The sequence below is a fragment of the Sycon ciliatum genome, chromosome 2, assembly GCF_964019385.1.
Source record: "Sycon ciliatum chromosome 2, ocSycCili1.1, whole genome shotgun sequence".
In the NCBI taxonomy this organism is placed as follows: Eukaryota; Metazoa; Porifera; class Calcarea; order Leucosolenida; family Sycettidae; genus Sycon; species Sycon ciliatum.
This window is the reverse complement of record NC_088644.1, coordinates 9,546,754-9,561,076: the sequence shown is the minus strand read 5'-3', so window position 1 is coordinate 9,561,076 and position 14,323 is coordinate 9,546,754. Positions and strand designations below refer to the sequence as shown.

At 45.8% G+C, this 14,323-nt stretch overlaps 2 protein-coding genes across 2 annotated transcripts; both read left to right on the top strand.

The window, feature by feature from the left end:
• Positions 1-2,635: 2,635 nt before the first annotated feature.
• Positions 2,636-5,176, top strand: LOC135808563 (uncharacterized). The gene is made up of 2 exons (XM_065321777.1): positions 2,636-2,964; positions 4,243-5,176. The coding sequence occupies exons 1-2, from the start codon at positions 2,848-2,850 to the stop codon at positions 4,843-4,845; spliced, it is 720 nt and encodes a 239-aa protein (XP_065177849.1). The 5' UTR covers positions 2,636-2,847; the 3' UTR covers positions 4,846-5,176.
• Positions 5,177-10,473: 5,297 nt separating this feature from the next.
• On the top strand, positions 10,474-12,654 carry LOC135808562 (uncharacterized). Its single transcript, XM_065321776.1, has 2 exons — positions 10,474-10,753; positions 11,563-12,654. Exons 1-2 carry the CDS (start codon positions 10,619-10,621, stop codon positions 12,361-12,363), a joined length of 936 nt encoding a protein of 311 aa, XP_065177848.1. The 5' UTR covers positions 10,474-10,618; the 3' UTR covers positions 12,364-12,654.
• The last annotated feature ends 1,669 nt before the right edge of the window (positions 12,655-14,323 follow it).

The following is a 14,323-nucleotide window of genomic DNA, read 5'->3' as shown; positions in this document are numbered from 1 at the left end:
CTGTGGCTACTGCCTCGAATTATCATGACTCATTATGCATGATTGGTCTTGTGTTTCCCGGGGAGATGTATGCACCATCAGTTCCAGTTCCAGTTTCTCTACTTGGCAGCATACTGACTGTAAGGGCTTAAGACAACAGGTGGCACGACGTCACGCAGACGTCACGCAGAGTTTTCAAGAATTGTACAGGTGTATAGCAACATGAAATTCCTAAAAAGAAGACAATATACAAATGGAGATGTACAGTCGTGTACTTGTCATTGTATTAATGTTTGCTGTTACATGGTTGAGCCCAAGGCACCGGAAGTAATGAAGCCTAGCAGTACTTAAGTATAGGGTCGAGCTGGCGTTCGTTCCACAGGCGCAAGGTACACTGTACATGTGTGAGATACGGATACAGAGCCAGGGCCACTTGCTGTCCTGGTGCAGGACGACCTGGTGCAGGACGCCATCATGCTGTGACTGATTTTGAACAACATCAGGTGTAGCAATCTGGTGTAGCCAAAAAAGCATGTTCATGCCCCCCCCCCCCCGCCGTGGTATGCTTTACTGTCCCGACTCTCAAAATCGCACCTCACGACGTATCAGCATCGCCATAGTTCCGAATTGAAAGATTGTGATACTGGAATTCAACCCGACATTACTGATATAGAGAGGGTGGTGGCGTTCCTAGCCTAGGGATGCGGAAAATTCGGCCTCCAGCCGAGTCTGACGCCAACTGTGTTTTTTGTGACAAACAATGACCAAGTATGGTGGAAGCGCTGACCGGTGTGCAACCTTGCCTTCACACATAATTTTAATAATTGCCCAGCAGTGCAACAGACTGGTCAAGATGGCTGTTAACATGTTGCTCTTTATTTTATCCCTCTCTGTCTCATTCTCTCTACCGGGATGTACATGTACATACAGTGGCCACTGCTAGCATGCTGGACCACTGGACACCTACTGACTGTGGACATAGTGCGGTCTTCTATAACACACTTCAGGACTGACTACATGTCACGTACATGTACATCTACATGACTGTACAGTGATGGCAACTGAAATCCGACCCCTGAGCGGTGCGCTCACATCGCAAAGACCCGACGCGGGATGCTAAAACTGCGAAACAGAGACCGCTAGAATGTGAACGCACCGCTCAGGGGTCGGATTTCAGTTGCCAGCACTGTATGACATTGGACGTGACCCAGACCTGGGGCGAAGGCAATCTTGAGGCGCTGATGACGTTGAATACCCTAACAATGATGATATGATGACATGTCCCAATTGAAATACTTATCGGATTTGCATATCAAAGTGGCTGAGCTCGAGGCAGAATTTACCAGTAAAACCCCCGTTCTAGATTTTCATGCATGGGCTAATGGTGATTGCTTTCACCCTTACAAACAAAAATGTGATCTAGGGGAACGCTCCTACACAGCTTTCACCGTGTTCTGCTTGCTTCATTTGCGTCTCAGACCTACAATATCATGTAACGCACTGATACAGGCAATGCGACACCTGTACGTGGCAAGAGCGACTAGTAAGCAGTAGGATTTCTGCAGGACAACTGTTTATAGCAAATTATTGATACGAGCCCTCCAGCAGGAAGTTTATATCTTTAATTATGATCCGGTGTTGACCATGCGCATGGCAGAAGACGTATCCATCACGTCAGGTAGACAGGAGGGAAGTCTTATTCCGAACGTCCTAGACTACATCGATGATTTGGTATCTTTGATGATAGCAATCATCAGGCGCTGCGTGACTGTTTCCATGACTGTAGTATACCTATATTTAGGAAAGAGTTTGTGCGGTGCACTTGCGATGATAGCCATCATAGAAATATGTCAAAAACAGCAAACAGGTTGTATTTATCAAATTCAACTTGGCGTTCACGATTGACCGCACAGACTTCAGAAGGCAAAGTTCAAGGGGGAAAAATCGGCTGAATGTTAGTCCAGATTGTACTACACGTCTAGATAGATTCTAGATTGTTCTGTGATGAACTTCAGAAAGGAGGCATTGCTACTACCACCAGCCTGATGGTGATCCATGACGTTTGTACCGCCATGTTACAACATACAGCTGCGATGGGAGGCCTGTTGTGTCCAAGCGGAAGCACGAAGAGACCACTTGAGCTTGAGAGAAGCACCATGTGTTCGTTCCGAATTCTGTGCCTGACCAACTAACGGGACGGCGTTCTACAATGCACATACTGTGACATAGTCTAGTTCGCATGCAGTAGCCACATGCACATGTTGAGGGCAGTGTGCTCCACGATGCTTTGTCATGCTCTCAAAGCAAACACTAGCAATCCTGTCTGGAGTCTGCAGAAGGCACCCATCCAGTGGGTACAACTGTAGCTCCAGGCCAGGACAAGGGAAGTGTGGCACTCGAATAAGTTTGAATAACGTTCTAGCGAGCTTTAACGGATCCTTTGGGTCATGGTACGATTCATGGCGCACGTCGCACCGTGCATCAGTGCATCACCTGCTGTTTCCATTTTCCAAAATCAAATTGGATCGGCAGGGTGTGATAGGGTCATCGCCGCCTTTAACAGTCATTTTGCCCATATACTGAATAGTGACCGGCCCGAACGCCTGTGATGCAGCCCAGACCGGCACCGCTGTATGCCATTTTATTGGGTTACATTGTCTCACTGGCAACGCCTGCCAGTGCACCAACATCATTGCCTCGCCACTCTATTACGACCATGACATTGTTTCCACGTCCGGTCTCTCAAGACAACGGCGACGTACCCAGATATAAAGACGGGCATCGAAGAAGATTCAGTCAGTGTCGACAACACTCCTTTGCCTTCATTTGACAATTCCGATCGAGAGCAGAATACGGAGAAACGTCAAGATGCGTCTCACCTCACTTTGTATGGTCGTCCTGCTGGTCGTACTGGGAAGCACTATCCAGGTGGAAAGTGGCAGGCGGCTTCCCCCACGCCTTCGTAGACTGCTTTTCCGGATAAGGGTAAGCAGAATTCTAAGTAACAGAGTGCTGATTGACCTGATAAGATGAATTGACACTTTTAAAGTTTAAAAGTTTCCAGATGTACGCGTGTCAAGCCACGATGTTGCTGTATGATAACAAGCACGTATTCAAGGTGGAAACCGTAGTACATGGCTGTGGGTGGTAATGATAATGATGATAGTGCCATCAGTATGTACTCATGTACATTGTATGGCACGTGTTGTGTGAGCTGCCCGTGGAGAACATTTTATCGACACCTTCTACATGTAGGTTCGGCCTGGTCCCAGGCTTCAGATGTTTAAAGAATTACTCATGCCAAGCACGATCTCAATTTTCAATCCTGGTGGGGTTGGAGTTTTTATCGATTTTCTGACAGTCCCGGTGTTTATACATGTAGCTACAAGGAACGATGATAGTATTAGTGTTGTATCTACTACTTGTAGTGCTGAGTTGTACATTACGAGATGGGCTGAAATAGAGTAATGGTGAGAATTTGGATAGAGTGTTCAAAGTGCGCACGAGTATTCCCAGCAAGTTGCTGTAGAAGGGCGATGAAATTCGCGCGGAGTTTTAGAAACCTGAGGCACACATCCCCTATAGAAGTACGAGCACCATGGCATGAGGCGTTCTGGAATAGTTCTATAGGCGCCTTTGACCATTGTAGTGATTGTGGCCAGTTTCAATACATAGTATCAAGGGGACAGCAACAATAGTCATGAATAATAACACACAATGCTGCAATGCTGCGCCGATTGCGGAACTTTTAGAGAGTGTTGTACGCTGAGTAAGGAGAGTAAGAAAAAGAACACTTGCAATACCGTGAAGATAGTATTGGAGGACATTTGCAACACTGTCTCAGAGTTTAGTTTTTGTGCGACATACTCCTATGGTTTCGCGCAATGAGAGATCCTCAAATTAGGGTGACGAATGGAGGTCAGGTAACTGTGATTATTAGAGGAATAATGCACTTGAAATATGTAGGGGGAGAGGGGGGGGGGGGGGGGGTGGTGGGATGCGACCTTCAACCCAGAATGCCATGAATTTTAAAAATGAAATTCCGGAAAATACTACTTCGAAGTATTTTTCAACTATCGGATACACTTCATTCGCAACTGCATGGCACATTCATATACAGTGCGAGTCTAATCCTGATCCTAACAACAATGCACATCATTCGTGATGACCTTTCTCAGTTTTGAAAACACAGTAACTGGTTAGGTTGTGTGATTGACACTTTACTGTAATCTTTTTTGTTTGTTTTTGTTTTGTTTTGTTCAGGGATTTGCCTTTGGTCAGAGGAGGTGCATCACGCAGAATGGATGCTCACGCAATAGATGCTGTGTGAGGGAAATTGAACCCAATGATGCTGGCGATGGCGTGACTTTTGACCGATTCGGAATGTGTGTCAAAGCTTCCGACCTGCTCAATGAGGAAGAATTCATGCTGAACAGAATCGATGATGAAATCGCCGCGGCCACAGACCGCGCCGCCGAGCTCGCCACACAATCTGTAGGTCAGGATCTTCTGATCATCTGCCGTCCCGGAACGCTTGGACCACAGCAGGAGGATATGAGCATGAGGAAGAAGAGGGGCGTGCAGATCGAGGCTGACAGGCTCGTACGCATTCTCCAAGGTCCCGACGTGGCCACTGCAGCGGAAGTAGTGGACAGTGGCAGCGGGGAGATAGAAGAAGACCCAGCTGCTCCGGAATCGCGACGTGAACCAGAGCAGGCCAAGGCTCAGCTGGCCAAGGTTCAGCAGGCCGAGGCCACAGAGAACGAAAAGCGAGCGCCCGCCATGTCGCAGTTCAAGAAGCAGGCGCAGGCCGCTGAGGACCTGTTGTCAAACCTGGTAAACGAGCTGGACACCATCCAGAAATAGACGCACGGAGCACTTGACAGCCTTTGCACGATCTGCCTCCACAATCAACTGCATGCTAGAGAAGGCTATAGACTATAGTACTAGTCAATGATGAAATCGATATCATTTCCAAATCATGTTCACTGCTTATGTCTTGCTACTATTAGTCATTATCTGTGCAGCAAATCGTACCTACCAATCTTTACCTTTCCTCAGCCCCCACAACCTGTCTACATGACTATAGTTACACTCGACAATTTCAACTGAATCTACACCTGACAACCTGCACGGAATTTGGAGATTCTTACTATTCATTCTTGATTGATGTACCCTTGAGGTATGATACATTGCAGAGAGGTCGTGAGTGTCTTTCATGCCACAGGCTTTTGAACATTCTGAATTGTTCACTTAGGGACGGTGGAAAAAGTAAATTCGGCGAACGATGGTGAGCCAATAGAAGTCATGTACAAGTATTTGAGGAAAGACTAAAGTATTATGAGTTATGAAATGTGTAGGGCCTTGTTGTGGAAATATCTGACTATTGTTATCTCGTTACGTTCGTGTACTGATTGTCATAACTCGTAACATTTTAGTCTTTCCTCTAACCCAATGCTCTAGACAGCAAGCTGTTTCGGCCATAAAGGCCTCATCAGTACAGCTACGAGCTTTAAGTAAGCCGAGTTGCCAGCCATGGTGCAAAGGTGGCACCACAGACATTTTAGACAACTCGTTGCTGAACTAGCGCCAGAGTGCTCAAACTACGAAATTTAGCGAGGTCTTTCCTCTAATACATTGTATATAATTTCGGCGACTTCCAACAAATTGGTTGAAATGACTAGTATGGGACAGCCATTCTTTGCACATAATAAAGTTTGTTTGAACACTCAGGGATGCCTATAGGCTATACATGTCCATGTAGTAAATGTGTGCACGCACTAGCAGTTTAATGAGAAAAATTCCAAAGCCGCCATAGAGTAGTCCATCGAGTGCGCTGGGCATGGCCGCTTGGGTAAGGAGAAAAACATTCCACGGGCACATCCAGGTGTTCGGTATTTGGCTCCTGCCCTCCGTACAAAGGTTATTGGTCACTGTTAAAATGAAACGCGAGTCTCACTGTTTTGTAGCATACAGATGCACCTAAGTTGTATACCCTAACAGAATAATGTAGACGGATATAAATTACAGGGTTGACACAATTAATCCAATTACTTGCACTCGAAGTTAACAATTGCAAAAATTAATGGCTAATCAAGTACTGAGAAGACTTTCCGCCACCAAATGGTTTGAAAACAGGCACACCAAGATACATGTACACGTACGTGAATTTACGAATCTAGTCATGATACCCACGATCTAGTCATGATATCTACGATGGAAAACTGTGATTCAAAATGGCCTGCGGCCTCATTGTTGTGATGTGCTTCGTTACTCATTTCTCACAGACAAGTGGAGAGTAGCACCACTACTATGAAATATTTAACTGAACTCCAGAGGATTTTATTAAGAAAGTGGTGGACATCACGCAACTGCATTATAAAAAAGGGGGGTTGCCAACCGCTCTAAACAGTTGCTATTCACGCTCGGCGCATGCGCGGGATGAAAAATTCTTTATTTGATATGTCATACAATTATGACGTTTCGGGCCAGTCACCCATAGTCGGAACCAGGAGATTGAATAGATTTTTGGTTGGAGGAAGCAAATCAGCACACGAAGCACAGAAGCCAAAATTATCGTTTCGACTAGGCCTTTCGTACCATCACTTTTCAAGTCGAATACAATGGTGATAAACACGGTAGCAAGCAAGTCCTTTTAACCGGCACTTTGTCGGCCTGTGCTTCGTGTGCTAATCAGAAGATTGCCCATTTAACCAACAACTTATTTGCTCATGTACATGTACATGTACATGTACATGTACATATACATGTACATTATAGATGAAGGTCATCGATAAAAGGCACATACATGTATCAGGACTTTTCTTGGCGCTCTCATGCAGTGTAGAGCAGGCCTTGGCAGATGATTTCGGCAGAAATATGGCAGGATGTTGTACTTGTTATGGATGATCCATTCTCGTTTGTTATGTGGATGGTGAAATGGAGCAGAATTCAAGGAAGTGCCTGCCATAACGTTGGTGTGGTTCTGCCACATAAATTTCACTGCTTTAGGAGCAGAATCTGCCTATGATTCTAGTATTATCCGCCACGGACTAGTGTTGACTACGTTAGTACTGAGACAACACTCAGCACCTGGGTACATACATGTACAAAGGACAGAACAGTGCTTGATGTATTCTGATTTGGAAACACGGTGCACTACAAGAACGTAGGGTTCACCAGACCGCAGATAGTGGGTGAGAACAAGGTGCAGAAAAATGGCACACACACACAATGGTACTTGCTCAACGCCAAAACTGGTCACGAAGGTCTCCCCAGAAGAGGAAGAGGGGAGGGAGATTCAAAAGGAATTTAACTGCCCAACGGCCAGTGCAGCATTCAATGGGCAGTCCACCGCAAAGCAGTAGCTTACAGCAACAAAAGCAAAAGGTGCAACTTATGCCTGGCGGAAAATTTGGCAGTCACGCAAAAACCCAAGCACCTCTCTACAAGAGTACAAGAGGAGTGAACTTGTGTCAAAGTGTAACCACGAGAGTTAGTACTACCTTTGGAACTTCAAGCCATCCTCAGGCATCAGCTAATCATGTAGCAGACAACCAGCTCCTGTGCGTGTCACTTGAAGTAGTATTTTTCACCACTGCTGTCATTCACACCTGTCAAAGTCATACCGTGGTGATATTGCTGTCCTTTGCACTTTTGCTCTGTGGGTATATACACATACATCAGTATCCAGAGTTACTGATAACTGTGTTTCTGATTCTGAAACTCGGGGAGTTAAAACACTTTTTTCATTCTCTTATTATTGTTTGAACTACAAGTAGCTCTGCCTTTCGGTATTGAGCACTCTGCAGGACAGCCTGGGACCAGTTATCCTGGCAGCCACATGTCTCCCGTGTTGTGCAGAAGGCGTCAGTCGCCATCAGCCAACTTTGGCGCCATGGCCGATCTCTGCCCATAAGAGCCCGCAGACTTTGGTACATTGGCATTGTGCAAGCACGACTAACGTACGCATCCAATGCATTCTTCCCGTCGTTGACACAGCAGCTGCAGAGTCGCTTAATCAAATCCAGTAAATTCGGAATTCGTGCAATTTTCCGACTCTCCAGCCGTGCATCCACAGCCCCCCTCCTCGTGAGCTTATCAATTCGATCCCTAACTCACATTTTTCACTACAAGGTTTTGTTTTTTGTTTTCCGTTGCCTACATGATCTTGCAAGTCCTCTTTTCTGCACCTACTTTCAGTTGGCGGCTAATACAAGCCAAGCATTCCGGGATGATCGCCGAATTACTCGAGGACAGGAACAGCGGCTACTGCAAGTGCCTTTCCTTCCTGGACCTTCCGGTCTTCAGTCATTGACATTTGTGGGAAGCACTCTTTGGAATGCCCTTCCCAGTGATATTCGCCTCCACAGTGCGGCTTTTGCCTCTGAACAAAATTAATTGTAATTTGTAACCAGTGTTAATCGCGCTCCTTTCTTGCTCGGCATCCCTACACATTACTGCATGTTTTCCCTGTGTGTTCTTCACTGCATGCTTACACATACACACACCCATTTGAATAATATACAAACTTTGTGCTTTGGAAATATCATGTTATGATTCTTTTTAATATTTCCTTCTCTCATAATATTTTATTCGTTCTTAGCAGGAACCGGAGGTTTTTCCTCTGGTGAGAAGGCAGAATTGCCTGTGCTCTAAACGAATTCAAATAAAACAAACAAACAAACAAACAAACAAACAAACCTCTCTGTTTTACAGTGCACTACAAGACATCATTTCTTGCGCCCATAATAATAATAATTATACTGTATACATATTTGCCATGCCAATTACAATATCCTGTTCAGTATCACCTTCTCTGAGGAGCCTTCAGTAGGCGAAACAGCTACCGGTATCAGAAGGAATATTATCAGTAACAGTACTTGAAGTACCCGTAACCCCTTCGTTGTTTGAAATTATTGGTGTGTCGAATGGCTGCCGAGGGTAGCCAATTCGGCTGAGAGCGTATGGAGGCGAAAAGAGGAGATATTGTTGCAGCATTGAGCAGCCGAATACTACCGTTAACACTTTATTGACACAAGACATGTACATGTACATGTATGTAATTAATGGCAGGTCGAGTGGGATTTGGCAAGACTGGCCTTTCCGCATGCATGGTAACGCTGCCACCCTGAAGGATAACAGTACAGCGTCAGCTCCTAAATCAGTGGTAGGAGAGCCGATCAGATCACAAAGTAGTAAAAGACCAAGAAAACAATCACCGCACTGTCCATACATGCCACCCTCATTCCAGGACCGTCTCGAGTTCCCAATCCACGGGCCGCTCCACGATCGGAAATCCCTGAACGTCCAAGCAGGACTTCACACCGTCTCTTGTACTCTCTGTGTTTTAGTCATGGTCTTAGATCTTCTCACACAGCCCTGCCTTCCACCATGCAGACACATGCGTCAATGAAATTTCCATGACGCCACTCATAGTCTGATAAGAGTCAAATTCATCTCCTCGTGGACTGTTTCGTTGGGAGGAAATGGCATCTTGTCAATCCAAATAAGTCAGTTTTCTACCTTGTTAGGTGTCACAACAGGACCTCAAACTCGGTTAGAGTTTCCAAACGTTCTATCTAGGAGCCAGCTGTGAGCATTCCAGTGATCCTTGCTGACCATCACACATGAAGAACAGCATTGGATGCTGGGGCTACCATGTTCCTTATACTGCATGCCGTGAAGTAATAATGCTAGGGAAGTACGAGTGTAAGAGTTAGTTTTCGCTGTCCAGAACGGCAATGTTCATAGCTCCATTTAGGGGCTTAGTGGAGAAAGCTTGACGAAGAAATTTGTGATCGGTACAGTCAGAGTTACTCACCCAATGTGTCCGGCGTTATCTTTCATCTTGGATTGACACGGGTTGATAAGCTTTTTTTATTGTCGGCTGTTGATGACGCATCAGTTATCTTTCCTAATCCTCCTGGAAGAGGAAGAAGAAGAAGAGGTACATGTAAAACATTGCAGATCTTTATCACCCCCCCCCCCCCCCCCCAAGGGCCCCTCGCACACATACCCTTCGATCCATATCCTCACGTGCCCGGTTAATACACAGTCATCACACCACAGACGATTGATAACATGAATAGGAAATGCCTACTTCAACTTCATTATGTTGAAGTAGGCATTCCCTACTGTAATCTTCCGAAACAACGAGAACATATACATGTATGACGTAGGGACATGTATCGACATTGTACCTGGAGTTCTGGTGCTTGGAAGCTTGTACATTCCCCATATGAATATGTCAACACAATACGATATTTGCGTGACCAATCACCAACCCAAAATAAGAGTCTGCACTTTCCGTATCGCACCCGTTCTCAGCACCGCTGTGAGTTATCTCGGTTTCTTGAAGAGATGACTTAGGTTATAATAAGTGCTGCTTTTCAAGGCTAAGTTTGCGCCGCTGCAGGTGAATTTCGGGCGATAGCAGAGTTCGGCGGGCACGAGACACGCAGCACCAGAAAACGCAACAAAAGAGTTGATAAAGCTCCAAACGCTGTCAGTTGTCCTCAAGGAAGGAAAGTGTAGAAGTACAAATTTGAAGCCTTTCCGAAGCTCTGGATTGGAATCTGAATTGACTACAATCCGGATCAAATCAGATTCTGTTGATCGCCTGTGGATCGATGCGGTTATGATGCGTGTCACCGTGCTCACCAGTATTCTCCTATGCCTACTTGTGTTGGGCACTGTAACCGAGAGTCATAGATCGCGATCCAAAGGCAAATCTCGACTTCGTCACAAATTCCTGCTAAAGATCTTGTTGAAGGTGAGAGACCTGCTTGGACCTCAGTCCTCCATTATAAATATTATGATCCTGTCCGGTTGTCAGCCACCTCTTTGGCGGGTGACAAGGGCGGCGAGGGAGAGAGCCTTCAATATTTCGAGCTCAAGATGTCTGGGGTACTATCACCGCCTGTCCCAACAGTCAGAATTGACTATGGCCTAATTTTCATCACTTTAGCATTTTTGATATGCCCGTATGATGCAAGACAGCTATGGATAGGTAGGGTGAACATGGCCTATAGCCAATTCCGATCAGTGAGTAGTAAAATACCTACACTGTGCCATGTGCCTTCCCAACTGAAGTCAGACACCCCCATGCACAGTATTGTACATGTACACTGGTATACAGGAGACTAACAAGAGTTCAGTACTAGCGAGGTGCAGAACGGTGGGCTCTGTTGCTGCAATAGTGTACGATCTACACCAAGTGCAGAGCCATTTCCACACTGGGAATGGAAAGAGCGAAGTACATGTAAATTAGTTACTTGCTCGAGGCTCAGAGCTTCACGCTAAGGCGAGCATTGTTAGCCAACACCAACCAACCTAGTGAGCTACATGTATGTACTTTTGGTGGCTATGTACATACATACTACTCTGTAGCATTAAAGGGGCGAGTAGAAGATGTCTTCGTATAGCTGGGCAACAAAGCAGCAACGACGGTGAACGTCACGTTTGAAAGGTCTTTGGTCTAAGTATTTTCAAATGCAGCATGTACAAATACATGTACATGTCCATTTCTTATCATTTTGAAAATCGTTCTGTATGTTCTTGTCATTTCGATTCTTTCTGCAGAAGCTCATACCTCCACGTCCTCGATCTTGTATTACAGCATTCGGATGCTTCAGGAATCAGTGCTGCGTCAGGCAAATCGACACAGCTGAAGATGAGACCAGCGTGACATTCGACAAGCGTGGAAGATGTGCTCCTGCTGCCAAATTTCTGAATGAAGAGAAGTTCAGTATCAACCGCATTGACGATAATCTGAATGCTGCTGAGGACCGTGTTGCAGAATTGTCGGCCCAGTCCATTGGCGAAGACCTGCTGCTCATTTGTCGCCCTGGAAGTCTCGGTCCACTATCAGAGGAGGATATACAGGTTTCCAAGAGACATGCGAGCAACAGAGCTCCGCAGGTCGACGCTGTTAGTGTAGTTCCCGCAACGGAGGGCCCCGATGTGGCCACCGTGCGGGATGTTGAAGATGATGTTGCTGTGGATGACGACATGGACAGCGTACCGGATGACGACATGCCGGATGATATGGGAGGTGATACTGGAAGTGATCCCCCTGGAGGAGATAACGGCGATGGACCTGGTGGGGACATGGGCGGAGGCCCTGGAGGAGATTCTGGTGGTGGGCCTGATGGTGATATGGGCGATGTCCCCGGAGGAGACACTGGTGGTGGGCCCGGTGGAGACATGGGGGACGGCCCAGGAGGAGACACTGGCGATGGAGGCCCCCCTGCCCAACCCATGGATTTACGCTCTCCCTCGCAATATGCCGAGAAGATGGGGATGTTCAGGGAAAGAGCACAGGAGGCTGAGGAAATACTTCAAAACCTCCTGGACGGAATCGGAGACATTGACGAGGATTAGGAGTGTACTAAAACCTCTGTTTCTTCGCATCCCTTTTCCAATCAAGCTACACTCGCTTAGTTCATACCACTCATATTATGATTTTCCACTGTTGCTTTAGTATTTTAGCTATTCCGCAAAGGAATCTGATTCTGTGCTGGAAAAGCCAGTGCAAGCATCCCTTGTAATCGGCTTCCATTTCATCTCTGCTGCCTTCAATCTATTTACCCGCACGATCTGTTCTCCTTTATTGATGCAACTGAGCTCAGCAATTCTGCCACAGGAAATAACTGGTGATTAGCGTTAGACTTACTTAGAGTACACAGACGACCAGTGTGTGCAGTCACGTGACTAGGGCTGCGTAGCGCCCAGCGTAGTTACTGTATTCATGAGGTTGCATTTCTTTGGCCAACACTGTACATCGACGCTGTATACATCGTACATCAATTTGGCGAGAGCACTCAGGCTGGGATGACACGTACAGTTCAGGCTGTAGTTCAGGAAATGTGCATCAACCTCCGAAAAACCAGCATGGTTTGGATCCTGCCATGACATGCCTCATGATGCAGTAGGTTCGATTGACGCAATCTTGTTTTACGCCCTTCAGAATGTGAGCACAATACCACGGCAACTTTACTAGTACAACGATGTTAGAATGAAGCACGAACAAGAAAATTACATGCTGAGGGTGGTTAAGATATCCTAACCAGCAGTATCGCAGGTTGAGGGACTGGACGCCAGTTCAACAATGATCGGTCTTTTGAGTCTAAAAGAATGGTGTTGGAAGCACTGCATTTTGGACAATTGGGCATTACATGCAGGTGCAGTTGTGCAGTGTGCAATGATTTATTGCTGGTGTTAGCGGGCGCGTTGGGAGTTCCTTCTAAACGGAGACAAGACTTTATTGGTTCGAGGGAAAAGATAGAAACAGGAACAGACTTATATGTTTTATAGTTTTGCAATGATTTCAATACCTGCCAACAAGGTAAGGGCCGAAATGTCCAAAACAAGCGAAAGGAAGAAAATCCATTATACAGATAGAATAGTTACAGCCACTAAAGTGACCGTCATGTACCACAGAAACATGTATATTTTGCGCAAAAATCCCTTTGTATATTCGAACCTTCTTTCCAATGTATTTCTCTGACACTGAAACGTGAGCCGCCACTAAAGTCGTTAGCCATTAGCAAAAATATCAATGCAACTTGCAGCGTCCTTTACCAACTCAAGGTCGAACTACTCGCGACAAAATCTCTCTCGGGTCAAAATTTACGTACTGTATATCGCTGAGTTGCAACACACGTTCATGTACATTGTATACCATCAAATTTACCAAACATAACCATAACTACATCTGCAACTATATCTGCATCTGCATCTGTTATGATCCAACTACACAACTAATGACGTGTTCTTTGTGACATATTCACTGCATCCCAGTTTCATAACGTACGTATTATCCTCTTAGGTGAGGCATGAGGCATGTCTTTAAAAGTGAGGCATGAAGATGTGGCCACACAGGGATGTGAATCCTCCTCCTCCTCCTCCCGGGAACAGGAAGTACAGCTCGCTCGGCTTGATTCAACAGAGTAATGGAATTTCTCTATCCTAGCCCAACACACGATGTGCTTCCATTTATTATTAAATTTTCGGCCAAATAAGTTTGGACTGTATACTTCGTCTTGTGAGACAAGGGAACGTTGCCATACAGGGGTGAGAGCCCGCCTCTCGGCACTGGGAGTACAACTCGCTATTTACTAAACTAAGACTCAGTGCTTTTTCTTAACAGAGTAATAGTTGTGTCGGGAAAAGTAGGTTTGTGAAATAATTGCCGCTCTTTTCATTTGCTACTCACCCATATGAGTGAGTAGCTATTGTACATTCCTTTGCTACACACTCAGACCCACGCAACAAAACCGCTAGGCACTGCATCTGCATCTGAAGGGCTCCAATTCAAAACGAGATAAATCAATTCTGTGGA

Bases quoted from the DNA above. Each gene is read 5' to 3' on its own strand.
- LOC135808563 (XM_065321777.1), top strand. From the start codon at position 2,848: ATGCGTCTCACCTCACTTTGTATGGTCGTCCTGCTGGTCGTACTGGGA. The intron at 2,965-4,242 runs GTAAGCAGAATT...TGTTTTGTTCAG, and splicing joins GACTGCTTTTCCGGATAAGG to GGATTTGCCTTTGGTCAGAG.
- LOC135808562 (XM_065321776.1), top strand. From the start codon at position 10,619: ATGATGCGTGTCACCGTGCTCACCAGTATTCTCCTATGCCTACTTGTG. The intron at 10,754-11,562 runs GTGAGAGACCTG...TTCTTTCTGCAG, and splicing joins TGCTAAAGATCTTGTTGAAG to AAGCTCATACCTCCACGTCC.